General features: G+C 42.0%; 1 protein-coding gene across 5 annotated transcripts in view; it reads left to right on the top strand.

Moving 5' to 3' along the window:
* PALM2AKAP2 (PALM2 and AKAP2 fusion) overlaps positions 1–18981 on the top strand; it is a 646508-nt gene that overhangs the window by 439141 nt on the left and 188386 nt on the right. For 4 of the 5 annotated variants that reach the window (XM_067743691.1, XM_067743692.1, XM_067743693.1 and 1 more), the window contains one exon: positions 2943–3638. The exons of the other annotated variant lie outside the window; for it this stretch is intronic. In XM_067743691.1, coding sequence (XP_067599792.1) covers positions 2943–3638 — 696 coding nt within the window. The remainder of the gene's footprint in view (positions 1–2942; positions 3639–18981) is intronic. 5 annotated transcript variants of the gene reach the window in all.

Genomic DNA, 18981 nt, shown 5'->3' with positions numbered 1-18981 from the left:
TTTAAAGAACGGGCTTTTGGAGCCCCTGCAAAATTTTAAATACCTATTCTATTTCTTTGCTAACACATTTTGTGGAAAATCAGGAAATAACAGAAACAGATATTTCTCTTGATATCACCGTCATTGTGTGATCTCATGTACCTTTATGACAAATATTGGTTGGCCTCCCATTGTGTCACTTAAGGAAACTCAACATCTTTGTGCTGAGCAAGTGAAACTTTCAAAACAGACAAAATGAAAAATCGAGCATTGGATTTTCCTTCAAATCTTTTTAGTTAAGTGTTAACCGTGATCAGATTGTATCTTATTACACAAGCAGATGGAATAATACTGTTGGCTATTTTTTTTAACCAGTACAAACATTAATCACTGTGTGTACCTTTTCATTGGTGTCAAATTATATAAAGTACTTGTGACTAGATTAAAACAACAAGTTAGACTTCTCAGTTAGTAGCAACTGTTACACAGGTATGTATAGCAGGTACCTTTTCTACAAAAGGTTCTAAGGTAGGTGTTGGGAGGGAGGGGGAATCATAGAAAGATGTCAGGCAAAAAACTAGCCTTCAAGGATCCTAAGAATCTATGGAGCTAATAAAACATTCCCACAGATAATTATATTACTGCATGGAAAGTGTTAAGTGCCTTCAGAGAGGTTTAGAAGAAGTGTTCAGCGAATCTTGAGAAGAGAGGGATGACTTAGAGATGGGACGATCAAAGAAAGCGCATGGAAGAGGGCGCTGTTGACCTGGGCATCGATGGATGAGTCATATTTGAATATAAAGAAACTCAAAAGAAGGACTTTTCAAGAGAAGGGAATCTTAAAATCAGGAAATGTTAGGTGTGAGATGGTGTTTTTTGGTCGCTCTAGAGGGAAAGGAAGCAATGAAATATGTGATTGGAAAGATAGTTTGGATCTTTTTAACACAGTTGGGGAACTTGTAGTTCTTCAGAAAGAGGTAGGGACTCAACGGCCATGATCAGCAGAGGTGTGACATGGGACTCTAGGGTCTGCCAGTGGAGGAGGGACAAAAGGCAGTCTAGGCAGAGGGACAGCAGGCACAGGGATGAGTAATGGGGGGATGTCTTGGGAATAGTGAGAACTTTGTTATGGCCGGAGTGTATGTGGAATGAGAGGGGCCGCAAGACAAGACAAGAAAGGAAGATTGCAGATAAATGCCAAAGGTAATCACATGCCAAGCTAAGGAGTTTGGTGTTTACCCTCTGCAGACACAGGAGCCAACAGAAGGTTTGTAAGTAAGGTAGCTCTGTGGGCAGGGTGGAGCCTAGGCTAGCAGGGATCAGCTGACTTTTTCTGTAAAGGGCCAGATCATAAATATTTTAGACTTTGTGGACCACGTATGGTCTCTGTTGCATATCTTTTTTTTTCCTTTTCTCTTAAATTCTTTCTTTCCTTTTCTCTTTCTTAAGTTCTTTCCCTCCTTCCTTTTTTTTTAACTTTTTTTTTTTTTTTTTTTTAATGTCAAGACCATTCTTTGCTCCTCTGGCCATGCAAAACGGGGCCTCAGCTGTCTTTGGCCCACTGGCGATGAAAAGACAGAAGTAGCAGTTAAAAATCGAACACAGGTAATTGTGCCAAAGAGGGCCTGGTCTAAGGCAGTAGTGATAGAGATAGTGGTGAGGAGATGCATGGGGATGGATCTGAAATAGAATTAGTCTCAGCAGTTGTTTGACTCTGGGTAATTAGGAAGAAAAGGAAAAATCAGGTATGATTCTGAGGCTTCTCGCTTGAAAGACTAGGTAGTGGAGCTGGTGTTACTTCATACCAAGACTACGGGGGAGTTTTGAGAGAAGATGGATTCAGTTTTGCAGCTGCAGAGTTTGATGTATCTGTGGGTCATTCAGGGAAAGGGTGTCTGGGGACAGTTGGCTCAGTGGGTCTGAGGCCCAGTTCCCTCCCATCCAGGCCATGTGCCTCACAGGGAGTCTCTGAGGTAATAGATTTGAAATTATGGAGTGTCATGTAAGTCTACAGGACAGGAAAGAGCTGGTTCTTAGGAAGCTCAGACCAGCAGCAGGATTTGAGATGAGTTGGAGAGGCCAAGATTGGACCTGGGAAGGTCCGATGTAGGAAGCTTCCATGTAGGAAGCTCTCGTGATATCTAGGGAAGAGGAAGTAGTGTCTCAGATTGAGTGGTGGCAGTAGAACAGAAAGAAGGCGGCAGGTGGGAAGGAGGTATGGGGCAGAATCTCGAGGACTTGGCAGTGCGTGCATGGGGGAAGAAAGAGGCTTTCTGTGAGTATAGTCCTCAAATTGCAGTGTCGTGGGTTGACGCCACCTCTAGTCTGTTCTTTTTCTAGTTCTTATCTTAGAAACCTAACAAAGTGACTGAAGCTTACAGAGCATATAATCTGACTCCTTTCATAGCTTTCAATTTTTATAAATATCCCCTTTTAGAGTACAGTAGAGGATGGCTATGTACCACCTGCAAAATCCTTTGTGTAATCTTCGTTACAGAAAAGGGAAGTGTCTAAAGAGCAGTAGAACACTCTGTAAAAGAATTTTTAAAAGAGATTTAAGATTTTGGAACTAGGTTACATCTTAACCAAGGGCTTTAAAATTGTCTGTAAGCCTAAGGTATGCTCACGATCAAGGTAAACTTGCATGTTACAGCCTCCCTGTAATGTGTCGCACTGGATCTCAGCAGTCGCTCGTGGCCTTATTTTAGCTCATCTTCCTGGGAAGTGTGAGTGCCATTGAGATATGGTAACTCTGTACATGTGTCTTCCCAGTGCATTTAGCTGCTGTGTTAAAACACATATATAACCACCTCTGTCCACAGTGCACTCACTCTAACACTCAAGATGCTTGGCAGTTAGACTAGAAAGGTCACAGCACCTTTTTTTTTGTCTGTTTGGCAATTAACCATTCACTGGCTTTTTTTGTTGTAACATGCACTTCCTTTCTCTTGTTTTCATTCAAGCTGTGTACGCCATGGAAATTAATGTGGAGAAAGACAAACAAACAGGAGAGACCAAGATTCTCTCTACATCCACCATTGGCCCAGAGGGGGTCCATCAGAGAGGAGTCAAAGTCTTTGATGATGGTACCAAAGTAGTGTATGAGGTGCACTCAGGAGGCACCATAGTAGAAAACGGAGTGCACAAATTAAGCTCAAAGGATGTAGAAGAGCTTATTCAGAAGGCTGGACAATCAAGCTTAAGAGGAGGGTACGTGTCAGAAAGGACTGTGGTTGCAGATGGGAGCCTCAGCCACCCTAAGGAACATATGCTCTGCAAAGAAGCCAAGTTAGAAATGGTCCATAAGTCTAGGAAAGATCATACTTCTGGGAACCCAGGGCAGCAGGCTCCAGCCCCCAGCACTGAAGGGCCGGAGGCAAACTTGGATCAGCCCGTCACCATGATTTTCATGGGCTACCAAAATATCGAGGATGAAGAAGAGACGAAGAAGGTGCTAGGCTATGATGAAACCATCAAGGCTGAGTTGGTCCTCATTGATGAAGACGATGAGAAGTCATTGAGGGAGAAGACGGTGACAGATGTGTCCACTATTGATGGGAACGCAGCTGAGCTGGTGTCCGGGAGACCCGTCTCAGACACCACAGAGCCCTCATCCCCCGAAGGGAAGGAAGAAAGCCTGGCCACGGAGCCAGCCCCAGGTACCCAAAAGAAAAAGCGCTGTCAATGCTGTGTTGTCATGTGACCACTTCTTTCTTCCCTTTTCTTCTGGGCAGCCTTTGTGCTCTCCACCACTTACGTAGACCTCCCTGTACCACTAACTGCGATACTGTGAACTGGAAGCAAACACCTGCCTTGCCTTGCAGTTGGATTGCTTTGATCCCTCTTATTTTTTTCCCTTTCGTTTTTTTTTCTCCAGTTTCCTCAGCTCAGAGACAACGTGCATGTGTGTGCTTCACTCTTTCCAAGAACTTGCTTTTCCTCTAAACCTTTCCTTGTGTCTTCAAGAGGGAATCGGTTCCTTACTGCTCGATTGGAATGGACTCTTCCTAGCAGCCAGTGATCTAGTAGCCTTAATTCACTTGACTGGAATTGAATCCATGGGCATCGGGGGTTTCATTTTGTCGTGTGTTCCTATCATGTAGTCACACATCACCACGTCACTGATTTCTCACTTGCCTCCCTCGCTGTGGATCCTTGCTTTTATATCTCATGTGGCAAAATGCTATGGGCTCTAGCCAGTTGCTAGTGTAGCCAAAAGTAGACCTTACTTAGTCTGTCCAGTCTAGGGTGATGCTTTCTGCTGCCTTATATAAGCTTCCAGGTTACAGTATTGTGCATCTCTGGCTTTCTGTTAAAACAAATGAAACTGATGTAAAAGAAGAGAACCCAGTGCTTGTCATAACTGAATTGTAGGGACTGATTCCATAACCTGCCCATCAGCAGCTGTCTCTCTTTCTATGACTTAACTGATGGACCCTTTATATAAGAAGCACCATTTTTAACTTTCTAAGGACATGAAACAAGCATTGTTTTGAGCATCAGCTGTGATCTCCAAAGTTAGGCGAACCCATGAGCCTTGCTTCTATTCTCTAAAAAAAAAGAGTGTAAATTTTTATATTGTTTTCTTTTTCACGGATTTTTCTGATCATGTTCATCTGTTTTCAACGAAGGGGTCATTTTAAGGAGTTTCTCTATAGTGACCATATTTCTAAAACAGTCCTTCTGACCTACAGTGGTTGCTGTGATGCTTCCGCTCCATTGTGGACGGTGCTGTTCCTGAATTAACTCTTCATCTCACCTGCCCCATTGATTCCAGAGCCTTCCATCTGGACTCTTTTCTTTGTGTCCCCATGAGAAAGAGAATATTTCGCGTACCATCACCATGTAGGTTTACCCACCCCACAGAATTAAACTTTAAAATGTAAAAAATGTTTAAAAGATGAAGAAAGACCTATCTTCTCACCTTAAGTATTTTAATTCGTTCCACAAATACTGATTAAGTGAGTGGCACATAGCTGAGCTTCTTCAAGCATTGTTTCTTCAACTTCTGAAGATTCCAGAACATCAAAGGATGGTTTTTATCTAGAACACAATGAACAATTCTTAGCATTGCCCCAAAGCAAAGAGCCACAGGTATAATAAAACCAAAGGGAAGCAATATAGTAAAATAATAATAGAGTAATGAAATAAAGCTGTAACATTTGAATTGATTTTTTTTATTTTTTGCGGTACACGGGCCTCTCACTGTTGTGGCCTCTCCCGTTGCGGAGCACAGGCTCCGGACGCACAGGCTCAGCGGCCATGGCTCACGGGCCCAGCCGCTCCGCGGCATGTGGGATCTTCCCTACGGGGGCACGAACCCGTGTCCGTTACATCAGCACGCGGACTCTCAACCACTGCGCCACCAGGGAAGCCCTGAATTGATTTTAAAACAGAGATATCTTTTAAGTTTTTTGCCCAAATGTTCATAGCATTATTGCAGATAATTCACAAAATTATCTACGTTCCATAGAACCTAGTTTCGAAAAACATATGGTAAGATGTACTACATCAAGTTTTAACTTCTGTGGAAAGTAGATGAGGGAAAAGTAAGGCAACCTTTAAGAGAATTTTATTACAGAACCAACTCAATTTGTCCTAAATAGCTATCTTAGTGCTAAATCTATTATTATTTTTAATTTTTTAGCTTGAACTTATATTTATTCCAATTAAAAGGGGGGAAAACAATATTTTTTAATTTTCAAAGTTAATCTTTCCCAAATAATTACATTTTTAACGAGCACAAAGTAAGTCGTTTTATCACCAATATATAAACCAAAAAAAGTTAAAGAAGGAAAAAAATAACAAGCTAAGTTCTACTTTCTAAGATGATTCCATCCATGGCTTGGTTTTGAACAGCTGAGGGAATTATCTCTAAATCTCAGGTTCAGCAAAGAAGCTTTTTTTGAATAAAACTGTTCTATTATCTAGAAATAATATCTGGTTTTGCTGCCTATAAACTTTCAGCTTCATGCTCCTCAGCAAATGGTCATTTTAGCATCATTTAAAGGTTAAAAAAAAAAGAAGAAGAAGACATTCCAGAGAAACCTATTTACAGCGAAAAAGAAAGCAGCTTCAATGTTTTGGACAATCTCTGATTTTAATAATTTATTTAGAAAGAAACAATCTAAAAGTTTCCCAGAGCTTATCCTATTTTTACTCATTTGGGGATGAAAAGACTATTCAGTTTGTTTTTAAAAGCACAGTTAGTGAGTGGAATGATAGAATTTAGCCTTGGGCGTACTTTTGATAAACAGAAGCAGGGTCTTTCAGGACAGATCATTCCCTGACTTACACTTCCATCAGTGAGTTAGTTTCTCATGAATAAAATGGTCTTTACCTCTCACTACAAAACCACACGTGAGATTTAAAAGACCAATGATAATATGCGCTCTCATTTATCAATAATTAGTATAGGGATTAGCAAATTTTGTGAGAGTTCTCTCTCTACTTTTACTGGTAAAGCTTATCATTTAAATGGTTTTTCAAGTAAGATGTGTTACGTTTATTAAAATGATGTGTGGCCACAGTAAACGAAGGTGTGTTTGAATATGGCGTATGTGTTTGTATAGCTTGCCTCATTTTCCTATTGCAGTGGGAGGTTCAGCTTCAGCCAGTGCTTTTATGGGATGAGACCTATAATCCCATCTGCAGAGAAAAGGAACTACCCTTCATAGTGAAAATATAAACAGAGTTGTGATTGTGAAGATTCTGCCTTCCCTGCTGGTACTGGCATTGTCTCTGTAAACACTTTATTATGTATGGTATCACGCCCTTCAGAAATACAGGGTATTGACTTACATCACCAGACTAATCAGAGAATCAGTAATAAAGCTGCAAAACCATGATCATTTTTGAGCTCATGGTTAGTTGGACTTTCTTTTCAAATCATATACTCAGAACCCTTTAAATGGAAAGAGGAGAAAGAGGGAAAAGAGGGTGACTGCATTTGCTTAAAACAGGTTCTCAATGGCGTGGAGTTAAAGCTCCTTTAAGAGTTAAAATGATAAACCTTAGATATCCTGAAAAATCTTGATGACTTGTATACCCTTGACTTTTTTTTTTCTCTTCGATGTGCAGTAGGACAAAATTAAGGGGTTTTCTTTTTTTACCTTGTGCCTCGTTTATCCACAATTATATTATGTTCCTTATGTAAGCAAAATCATTTGCCTCTAAAGGTGATTTGACAGTGTCCAGCGACATCACTCAATATTGGCAGTAGAGAGGACGAGGGGCTAGGGAATTCTTTTCTGGGTAAACCCCAAACATGGTTTCCTAAAATTATTCAAAGGCTTTCAGAAAACTCAAATGCTAGAGTTCATTTGCTTTGACTCTTTCTGAAATGTTAATGACACGTTATCTGCTTCAGATTCCCACCTAGTCCATTTTACTTTCTGGGGATAAATGTTTTTCCTACATGCAAGGAGGCTTTTTATTTTGGTTAGGGGCGAGTTTTTATAAAAGGGGGAAACCATCTCTATATAATTTCCTAGAGTTACGATATCGTCTCTGGAGCAAAATGTTGAGGCCAAGTCTGAAAACAGCTTATTTCTTTTCACTTCCTGCAGAATATCATTTCAAGGGACCACAGAACGTCCTTGACAAACACCATTTATTTAATGCCAGTGAACCAGTGGGTAGCAAAAGAGGTGGCGGGAATATGGCAATAGAGGCAAAAACTGAACCACTAAACAAGTTCTTCCTTTTTAAGAAACTAACCCTGTCAATGTAAAACACAGATGAACATAGACAGAATATGCACGGAGGATTTCTTTTGTTCTTACTTAAAATCTAGAAGCTCAGCCATCTCTGTTTGTCACCAGACCCACTTGTGGAGTTTAATCCACCAAAGGGCCCATTCCTTGTGGGAATATTCTCATCTCCTGCAGTGTTATTTTGTTTACAACAAAAACCATTCCAAGGCGAGAGCAGTTTTATGTTGTACTTTCACGACATGTACCTTCATTATTGAAACCATGAGTTCTCAGCATAGTTAAAAGTTTCAGAAACTGTGTAAATATGCAGTCTTTTAGAAGCTCCTCAGTTGATAATCAAGGTATATGTCGCTCCACCGATTAGGATAGAGCCAGAAGGTATCTCTTGTCCTGTTGGATAGTACAACCCAGCAGGTACACGGAGTGATGGTATATATCGCAAAACATCTCCAAGTAATGCACAAGATGGCATCTGGGATTCCTGCTGCCAGTTCGCCTTCATTGTGTAGACCTCTTCTGGTCTAATCAGGAAAACTTCCCCGCATTTTCTAGGGAAAAAGAAAAATCCATCTCGTATGAGGAGCGCGATGCTGTTATGTGTCTCTATTTTCATAGCTTCAGCAAACCACATGATAAAAATCTCCATTTTAAAACCAAAATACTTACTATTTGAATGTAGAAAAGGCTAGAATAAAGATTACATCCTGGACGTTTCAAAGAGCAGTCTCCCTGGGGATCCTTAGACCAACCTCATCCCCTACCCCTTAATTTTTATATGACTTAAATAGGCCTCTGTGTCCCCTCTCCTCTCCAGTCTAAAATAAAAAGGTCGGCACTGTAGCACAGAAAAACTTGCTTTCAATGTGAAAATATAATATATATCTTTGGGGAACCACAAACTTTCTGCATCAAAGATCTGGACAGCCTTAACTTTTGTAAAAATTTTTCAGTGCTCTCTTTTACTAAGCAGGGAAACAAAATGTTTCCTGAAATTAATGACTTTTTAATATTTTGTGACTATTTTCTAAGTTTCTACAGGTTCACCTTCTCCCCATATTGCCTCTTACTAGTCACCTGGGGCTATTTTTTTGCAAGTCATTGCATTTTTATTAAAAGAAAAGTACATCTTATGAACCACAAAATTCCCTCTAGACTTCAGGCAGTCCTTCTGGAGTAAAAGAACAGAAAATACAGACAGAAAAGAATGACAGGGTGGCTTTTTCTTTCCCCCCCTATGGTTAACGTACTGTATGGTATATATGTTTACAGAATGTATCTGCCTTGTGATGTTAACAAAACGAATGACAAAAAAAAAAAAGAGTTCTGATGTGCCATTTGAAAGTTTGCCTTAGCATCGCTGTTTATGTTCTTTTCTATCCTTTCAGAATCACAGTTTGTATTCCAAAGCTGTATGAACACAACATTCTCTTCCCCACCCCTACCCAGCCCTCTTCAGAGCTGTGAATTTCATCCCAGGAGCCTGAGGCAGAACCTTGCAGGTCTGGCCCAGGTGGAATAAAGTAGGCAGAGCTTGGGCATTGCCTCTGCATGTTTACCAACCAAATACTTCCTTGTATTCCCTTCTGAGCCTGCACTGTCCCACTCTGACATTCCTGGGGTGGGCTTCATGCAATGTGTGACCTCCTGCAGTCCTTCCCACTGTAAGGGAGGTGAACTTGTGGACCCCCCTACCTGGGTCTGGGAGCATATTTTTAAGCACAATTGGCATAGCTTGAAAAAGCGAGAGAGATGGACTCAAATGGTGTGATGGAGCCTTACCTGAGGGGTGTGCCCATTCATTCTAGTGTAAGACGAGTGGCATGATATACATGGGAGTAGGGAGTGATTATAGAAATGGAATAGTTTACATTTATGTATTTTTTTAAGGAAAAATATTTTTGTAATGAAATTTAGATGCATTATGAAGGTTGAGTTTGAGAGCACCCTTGATTGATTATTTCTCCATTCCATTAAGGTAACTTTCTGGCGAGTTCTATAGCACTAGCCCAGACCTTGGGGGGCATGAACAAAGGTCGCATGACCTGCCCTGGCACCAGCACTGCATGAAATCCAGTGTTTCCCAATAGTCCTAGGTTGTACGATCCAGCTTTCTATACCTGTCATTAGACAACCTGTTATATGGCTTGATAGCTCTCTGAGCCACACCTTTAATAATACAGAACGATCTTTTGGAAGGAGATAACTGTTTTAAAGGAGCTGTTTTAAATGAAAGCTAAGCCCAGCAGTTATCTGAGTTCAACTCTTTCACATATTCAAGGAGTAATTGCTACATTTGAAGTTAAGGGACCACTCACTATGGTACCTTTGAGTAACACATGCAAAATGGTGAGTCAGAAGCATCTGACCATCAACATAATGTACACAGTATGCATAAATGTATAAACCAACAATATAAAAGCTACCAGGAGTTCTTGACCTTGTAAATATCAGTGAGGCTGCATCCTATTTTCGGAGTTAAGTAGAGACTGGAAAGAATTATTCTTATCCATCCATAAAGGAGATACTGAATTTTTAAGAGTTCTTGGATTTTTTTCCTCAATTTTCTGCCAAATTCTTGAGTTCCCATCACAGTCACACTCAGGTTCGTGAAGATCTTCACCCACACCTGTTCATCTGTCTGGCTGACACCAGAGGTCAGAGGTCAAGCCTAAGAATCTGCTCCCTCTTCCTGTTAGACTCTCCTTCCAAGCAGCATCTTTTCCTAGGATGGGATCTTTTTCTGCTACCCTAAAAGACCAAGAGCCTTTTTCCAACAAGGCAAGGTCTTAAACACACTCTCCATTTCAAGAAAAATAACCTCTCTGGTTCCCAGGCCAATCATTTTAGTTTTTTCATCATCAGAATCCCTCCAACAGGCCCAATTCAGGCCCAACTGTCAACCGTAGTGTCATGGCAACAACTCCAGAAATGAAAGAACTATGCAATTGCCTGAGGGTGGTAGGGAGAGGCTGTGTGCCCTAGCCCCTTGTTACTATGGGAACCTCTCGGTTTCAAGATGAGGTGGTCAGGCAGACATCCAGTCACTTGGTTTTGCAACAAGTCTTTATGTACAAAGAGACCACCGGGCAATGCCTGATCTCAACTGGTCTGTGTGTGGCTCCAACTCCAATTCTGTCATATCCCATTCTGGCAAGTGAAAAGAGTCCTGTCCTTTGTGGGGTTCTGGAACATTCTTTCATCCTCTCAAACTCCTGACTTAAAAGAGTCAACATCATACAGGGGTTCCAGAAAATGTTGTGTCTGATGCAGCTTTCAGTGAATGTAGGTTGTTGATTGGAATGTTTGGCTTTAGCAGCTCACTCGGGGTGAGTGACATCACTGTAAATATATCCATTTGGTGGTTGATTGCGGGTGGGTTGGGAGCCTGTTGTGCTTACTCTGAATTAGACTTGCTGGGCTATAGCTGCTGTACTTTGTAACCTGAAGTGTACTTTGACTGTTCTGTCTCCTTCAGATGAAAAACAAAACAAAAACCGACTTCAGAAATAACACTGCCAGCGACAGCCGATGCTGTACTTGTGGCTTCTCTCTGTTCCTCTGTACAGTATTAATAGACAATAAACTGCCTTTTCACTGCATCTACCTCTGTGTGTCTGTGCCCCGGTTCTTTCCCCTTCTCACCTGCCATGAGTGGACTTCAGGCCAGAACTCGTGGGGAGCACCTCCGACTGCTCACTAAAACTCAACGCTAATCCAGCGCTTTTCAAACCTGAGCCTGCTTCAGCATCACCTGGGGGCACCCGCTAAGAATGTGGAAGCTCGACCACACCTCTGGAACTCAAATTCAGATTCCTGAGTGGGGCCCAGTAGCCTGCACGTTTACTGATATCTCCAGGTGATTCTGATACGTATGCCACCTAACCCAGCCAGTGCCCCTCGGTGGGAATCCCTGTGGCCCGCCTGTTCCAGCTGGTTTCCACATTAACTAATCCTTTCTCTAACCCCCTCTTGCACATCTGTCTCCACACCTGTCATCCCTTTTCTTGTTCCTTATAAGCCCTCAGCAGTGGCATTGACTTTGATCCCACAGGTCAAACTCGGTCTGCCCCTTAGTTTAAGTAATAAGAGTTCGTCCAGTGCGATCTTCTAAACAGGAGCCTCTCAAGACACATGGGGACTTTGTTTCTCTTTTCTAATGCTGTATCCTCTTTCTCTAAAATAGAGTCAGCAAACTTTTCCTCTCGATGGCCGGAGAGTAAATATTTTTGGCTTTGTGGGTCACATGATTTCTGTCACAGCTACTCAGCTCTGCCAGAAAGCAGGCATACACAACATGTAAATGCATGAGTCCGGCTAGGTTCCATAAACTTTAGTTACTGAAACAGAGTGGGGGCCAGATTTGGCCCTCGGGCTTGTAGTTTGCTGACCCTTGTCCTCAAACAGAGCCTGGCACATAGTAGGTACTCAATGAAACGTAAAAAAGTTATTGCGAGGCTTCCCAGGTGGCGCAGTGGTTGAGAGTCCACCTGCCGATGCAGGGGACACGGGTTCGTGCCCCGGTCCGGGAAGATCCCACAGGCTGCGGAGCGGCTGGGCCCGTGAGCCATGGCCGCTGAGCCTGTGCTCCGCAACGGGAGAGGCCACAACAGTGAGAGGCCCGCGTACCACAAAAAAAAAAAAAAAAAAAAAAAAGTTATTGCAAGAGAGAATGAACAAAGGGCAGGTATGATGACACCTGCAGAACTATCACAGTTGTTTTCTTTGAGGATATGAAATAAATCAGTTGGGGAGTTCTCATCTGTTTGGGTTCTGTAGTAGATTTTTTTTTTTCTGGTGTCTTTATGCATGGAAGATAACTCAAGACTGAAACTTGAATGGTGCCTCAGACTGCCACGCTGAAATTAACAATAGTTTCAACCAATAGAAAGCTGAGGGAGTGCAAGGACCTCTTGTCCTTGTCAAAAGTGCTGGACACTTGAAACCTGGGTTGTCCCTGGGCATCTATGCACTTCATCCTAGTGTTTGTGGAACTACATCTTATCTGATCCATCCTACACAGTGAGTGGCAGGGCTTTCTTGACATTATTCTTTTTGTTAATTGAAATACTCTTTAGTGTGTGGACATGCAGACTGGAACCATGGTAGACCATTATACACCCCACAACTCTAGGGCATACCCGCAGTGACACTCCGAATAGTGTGTGAAAAGCTGTGTGCTGACATCCATCCCCAGTGTTGTTGTGAGTTAAGGGAAATTATATTTACACAAAGCACTCTGTAAGCTGGAAGTAGATAACAAATGTTAGTTTACTTGTGATGAAAAAGTGTTTGTTCCTCTACTAAAGGTCTTACCTTTCCCAAATGTAATCATAATAAGCTGTTCAGATGTGTTTCAGAACCAGTGTCAAAGGGAAGCTGCTTTCTCCTGCATTGGGTTTGTGACTGCTTTTGTATTATGTTGAACCATATGAAATCGCCATTTAGTAAATCAGTAATGTTAAATATTGACAGTTCCCTATAGTTCAATCTAATGATTCTATTCCAGGGGTAGTTTCCCATCATGGAGGGCAAAAGATTAGCAGATAAACCCTAATTATAACAAGAGGAATTTAGATGAGAAAGTAACTTTGGAAGGGAACATAATTCCATACTTAAAACTAGGCACTTCCCCTGGATAGGTAGGATTTCCTTTCATATTACATCAACCCTATGAGGTAGACATTGCTAATATTCTCCTTCATACATGAAGAAACTGAGTTAGGGAGACAGTAAGTACCTTGCTCAATATAGCAGAGCTAAAAATTGGGATGGGGCTTGGGGAACAAGTTTCAAGCTCAGCTCTCTTTACTTTCTTCCACACCGAAGCTCTTGTTATGAAAGTGGTATGGGGATGCAGCTGAGACTGGATACAGAAAGATTTGGATAACAGAGCCATCTGTGCCCAAAAAAGACAAAATGGTACCAGTTCTTATCTTGTACCTTTATCTACCCAAGCAACCGCTCTGTAATAACACTGCCCTCTGGAGGATGGGAGGTGTCTCTGCAGCACTTCCTTCCCAAAGGGGAAGCAGCGGGCTAATCACCCACATCTGTTCTCTTATCTGTTCGTTGGAGTCCTGTTGTTCTGCCTGACAGGTTTTCCTTCCCCATTCGTATAGGAGTGGCGTGTCCATCCCGGAATAAGCACAGGAGGTTTTGTTGTTGTTGTTACTATTGTTATCGTTATTATTTTGCCCCGTCATAAGAGCTAAGAGGAACAGTGTTCTATGGCACTGTGCCAGTGCCTCTTGATCTAGGCTCTGTCACCCTTCTGCAACCACCAGTAGAACACACTGTGTCTCCAACAACCCAGCTCCTCTCCTGCTTTTCTCAAACAGTGGCAAATCCTCCACTCTATGGGCATCACACAAAAGCCAAAATTTGCCATTTAGAAGTTAGGGCTATAGGAACTCAAAGAGATCATCTAATGCGGAAGTCACAAAATGGTTATCCACCGGCTGCATCTGGCCTGTGGTTATGTTGGTTTTGCCTGCATCATGTTTTAAAATCATTTTTAATTCACTGCCATTTAAAAGACGGATTTCCAGCTTCTCTTGACATTTCAGAGGCTTTGTCAACAATGGGCCTGTTTTCCTGGCTGACAGGTGCCTAGAGCTGATGGTGGCTGCCCCCCTTTGGGGGAATCATACTCTCTTACTCACTGCCTTCACCCCCACTTCCTATTACCTTACTCTTGGCCAGCTCCCTTTGTTTATATTACCTGCCTCGCACCTGTTGGCGTTTGTGGGTTACCCCTAATCTACCATAATCTACTCATTATATGGCTGGGTCCAAGATGAGACTTACCCATAGCGAGATAGTGGCAGAGCCGGAACCAGAAATGAAGTCTCCTGAACTCCTTTGGAATAATAAGGCTTTGCACTGGGTTTGGACTTAAATCTGATGGAAGCATTTAAAAATTCTGAACAGCCCATAAGCAGAAAGCCAATATCAGAATTTGATACTTGAGCTTTTTAGCAGAAAGACTCACATGACTTTGTAATGGTAGATTATCCTAAGGCTGGTGAGCTCATTTACAACTCAAGAGAAATAAATTCATTTCCTACAACACCTTAGAGTATTTAGATTCAGCTACTCTCTATTTCTTAGGTTAAATGAACCATGTCATGTTTTAAGAACTTTGTGGCATCATGTTTCATGGTTGAAAGTTGCATTCCTGGAAAAATAAACAAAAACTTTTGTAGTCAACTGTTGACTAGTTCTGGTGCTTCATATCCCTTCTTAGGAGAAATAACAAGAGGCAAAGGCCGTATGTATTTAAATGTGATTTTCTTTTCCCTCCTAATCCTTAGTCTCTTATCGTGCTCCTGAGGTCATGTGGTCACAGAATAGTAATATTCTCTAACGTTCGCTTCCTTATCTTGCTAAGAACGATAATCAGCAGGAAGTTTGACATTTCAAAGAACCGATGAAATAGGGATCTTTCCTCCCATGGCTTGTCATCAAAAATCACTGTGATCTAGTATTTTCTTTCCTTTTTAAAAAATTTTAACTAAAGGCTAAAAAAATTTAAGATGATAATTATATTTCCCAGCTTTCTTTTTTTCTATTTCCAAGTCACTGAGTATAGAAAATAGGAGCAGCAGACCTACCCTTTTAAGGCCAGGGTTCTTAGGTCAACCTGAGGACAACCTGGAGGTGACGTAAATCCTACAGTCAGTGTGAATCGTCCATCAGAATCTGTAGCCTCATCTGAGTCTACATATTCTGTCTCTTAAAGAGCTTATTTCAAATCAGAGTGCAAGGACCGATTCACTCATTTCTTTTTTCTCCGGGAGACTGACTAAATCCTCACTCTACTCAGAGGCTTGATGTGAGATTCTGTCTCATACTTTAACTCAGTTTTACATAAACTTAGACTTTTGGTATCACCTTAATTATTCTTGTCCTGTGTGTGTACCACCTGTGGACCCTCATTTACTCTTTTAACCACTTCTTTGACCTAAAAGGTAACTTTATTGCCCTACCTTAAGCAGGCAGCACATGCCATAGAAGTAACTGTTGAAATAAATGTAAATCAGCATTATTAATTTTCAGCTGCATACAGTTGCCTAGTAATACATACAGTTACCTGAGACCAACTCTTTCATTGTTAAAGGTAGGAATAGCCAGGTTAGAGACATATCAAAAATTTACCCCCATCTCTTTGATATAATCAGATGGCATGAAAGAAAATCAAAACAGTAATAATTTTCTGACTGTGTGGTTCTGTGTTATTTAATGCCATGTTCATCTACCCCAAAAATTTTGGAAGCACTGCCTTACTTCATTGCATTCCCTTAACAAATCCCAGCTCCTCGTTTTGAAGTTAGGATGAGAAATGCAAAGTTGCTCAAAGCAACAGGAAGTAAGAGCAGAAACACAGTGCTAGGATTCAAACCCAGGTCAGGGTGACTTCAGATTTCTTCTGTTATACAAGGTACCCAACAAGCCATTCCTTTTATAAGGAATGAATTGAATACATCAGCAGCAAACTTAGAACTCTCCAGTAAAGATCTCCATCATTTAAGCAAACAAAAGTAACATCTGTTCCCGCTAGAGCTGTCTTTGGCATAAGCAGTTTTTCACTGATGGGGATCAGATCTAACTGGGCTCCATCTGCTCTACTTGAGCAAAGTTATACAATCAGATGTGAGTTTCCAAATACAGCGGGAAAGTGACGCAGTAGACAAGTGACGCAGTAGACAAGCACAGGGGCCCAATGGCTGCCCCTACTGTAAGGCACTCCAGCCCTCAGCTTCAGCACCTCTTCTGAGCTCCAGTAAGCTGACCCCTGCTCAGCAGAGCTCTTGGTTAGCTCTTGTAGAGTCGGGAATTTAGTCAATGCAGGCTGTAAAACTGGCTCAGCACTAAAGAATAAGCAGAACTTAATGGGAAAAGAACCACTCAGGGAATCTCAACTTTTCTTTTCCCTTCCTTTCCCATCCCTTCCCTACCCTTCCCTTCCCTTTTCCCTTCTTTCTTCTCTTTTCTCTTCTTTACTGAACGAGCCTGTTTTGGACACAAGGTGCACTCCCACCTGTAGGATGCGTTGATCTTCTCAAAAAGTTCATTAATTCTCCCAGGAAGCACCATGCTCTCTGGTTCTCATTTCTTACTTGCTGCACATTAGAATCTGGAACATCTTCTTAAAAATATAATTATCCTAGGGCTCCACCCCAGAGATCCTGATCTGATTGGTATGGGTGAGGCCTGGAGCATTTATTAAACGGCTCCAAGTGATTCTCATGAGCAGTTAGGGCTGGAAACCGCCGCACAGAAGGACCCAGAGCAGGCAGGAGGGGTCCAGGCCGGAATCCTTGTCTCAACTCTGCAAACCAAGAAAAAAATGTAGGCTTTGGTGTCCGAATCGAAGTCTAGTCCCAAGTCTGTCCTTGGTCAGCTTGGTAATCTTTGGCAATTTATTTCAATTCAACAAGCCTCGGTTTCCTCTTCCGTAAAATGAGAATAATACCTACCTTGTAGCGCTTCTAGTAGGAATGTTTTAAAGACTTTTCTTTCTGCTTTTCCTTTCTCCTTTCTCTCCCGTTACAAAAGAAAAGTATTTGAGGACGTTTGTAGGAAAAAATACAGCCAAAAGAAATAGAGAAGTTAGTCAAGAGAAAAATGAGATGAAACTAGAGGACTCCATCTAGCATAGATTTCTGAATGTTTATTTCTCTTTCTCCCATTTGTTTGAGCAATTCAGCTTGTTGTAAAATGTACAACACAATACTACATTATCAACCAAACCACTGAATTCTAAGTTCTTGGATCTGTTTTGAAAACAACAAAAACATGAGATGATAGAATTGGCGTTCAGAGTGTGAGGGGACCCAGGCCTGGGCTCTGTCCCAGGTATGTCATTCATGTGTGACTTGAAGTCCTTTTTCCTCTTCTGGCCCCAACTTTCTCATCTATAAAATGAGTAATTTTACTAGATGACCATTAAGATGATTCTGAGCGACATACTACATGGATGTCAATATCAAAGGTATTTCTCTATAGTTAAAAAAGAAAAGAAATACATCAAGCTGAGGAGTGTTTTTCCTAAAAGATCCTGAAATCCCTGGCCTTTAAAAGCCAACACATAAGCAATCCACTGCGGCCCTGGCCTGGCCCTGAGGAGCCCCTGGGCAAATCCCCCATCACTGCCTTTGCTCTGGGGTCTTTCCAAGCCCGATGGAAAACCAGTGGCCATTTTCCTGTGTATGATATTCAGTGGGCGAACAAGTGACTCACCAAGACTTAAAAATCAGAATTTGGATTCCCTTTAAAAAATATAAACAGACCGGCCTTATTAGGGGCTAATGCCTGACATCTGTGTGCCCCACTTTCTCCTGACCCAGAGAATCCTGGAGGGTTGGTAAATACGCACCTAGAGTCTCCTGGGAGGTGAGTGTAGCAGACACACACCACCGCCCATCTATTCTAGATGGTTTCTCCAAAGGAACCTTGAGGAATGGAGCAACAGAAAGACGGTGCTTCTCTTCCCTAAGTCCTCCTCCTCTGCCCCAAAGCTGAGTGTCCAATGTAACAGGATTTGAAATCAACAAACCAGTTCTGCTCCTTGATAGCTGTGTCTTTGGACCAGGCACTTAGCGTTTGTGCTCTGCAGAATGCCACGGACAGTTAACTAAGCAGGGGCGTATTGACATTGATGCAAAGAACGTCAGAAGCAGTTCATAAAAAGCTAGTCGTGGACGTCCCAGCTGAATGGGGTTAGTTGTCTGAGGCTTGACTGAGGGTAGTTTGGTTTCAGGTCTTTTCACGTCTCAGGAGAAAATTCTTCTCTCTGAACGTTGGAAGAAGTGAGAATTCTCAGATGATTTTCTGAAGCCAGGGCTGGGTGATGAAATCCTTCATTGCAAGTGTAGAAGCATTCATCATCACCAAGACCAGCCCCCTCCCGACTTAATAAAACAGAGAATTGCTTTTGTATTCTTTCCTTCCAGAATCAAGATCAAACCCTTCTCTCTGAAATTCAAAGTTTGCTAAAATGGAACATCTCCTCCTCCATCTCCCTTCCTCACCATACTTCAGGTCCCCCTGATTCCTGACATAAATGCGCATTTTTAATTAAGGAGCCCACGCCCCCCCTCCCCTGGCCACATTCACCCAGCTTTACTCATGCTGTTTTGGACACACCTAGCATAGGCCCTTTCCTCCCCACATTTTGGCACGTCTTAGTCATCAACTCAGCCCAGCTGAGTGCCTTTGTCTCTCTCTGCCCCCTGCACCTGCCTCTGACCCATTGTTATCAGCCTTCCGCTGTCCTCTGAACTCC

This window comes from Pseudorca crassidens, chromosome 7 (genome assembly GCF_039906515.1).
Source record: "Pseudorca crassidens isolate mPseCra1 chromosome 7, mPseCra1.hap1, whole genome shotgun sequence".
Taxonomy (NCBI): domain Eukaryota; kingdom Metazoa; phylum Chordata; class Mammalia; order Artiodactyla; family Delphinidae; genus Pseudorca; species Pseudorca crassidens.
This window is presented reverse-complemented; position numbering and strand designations above follow the sequence as displayed.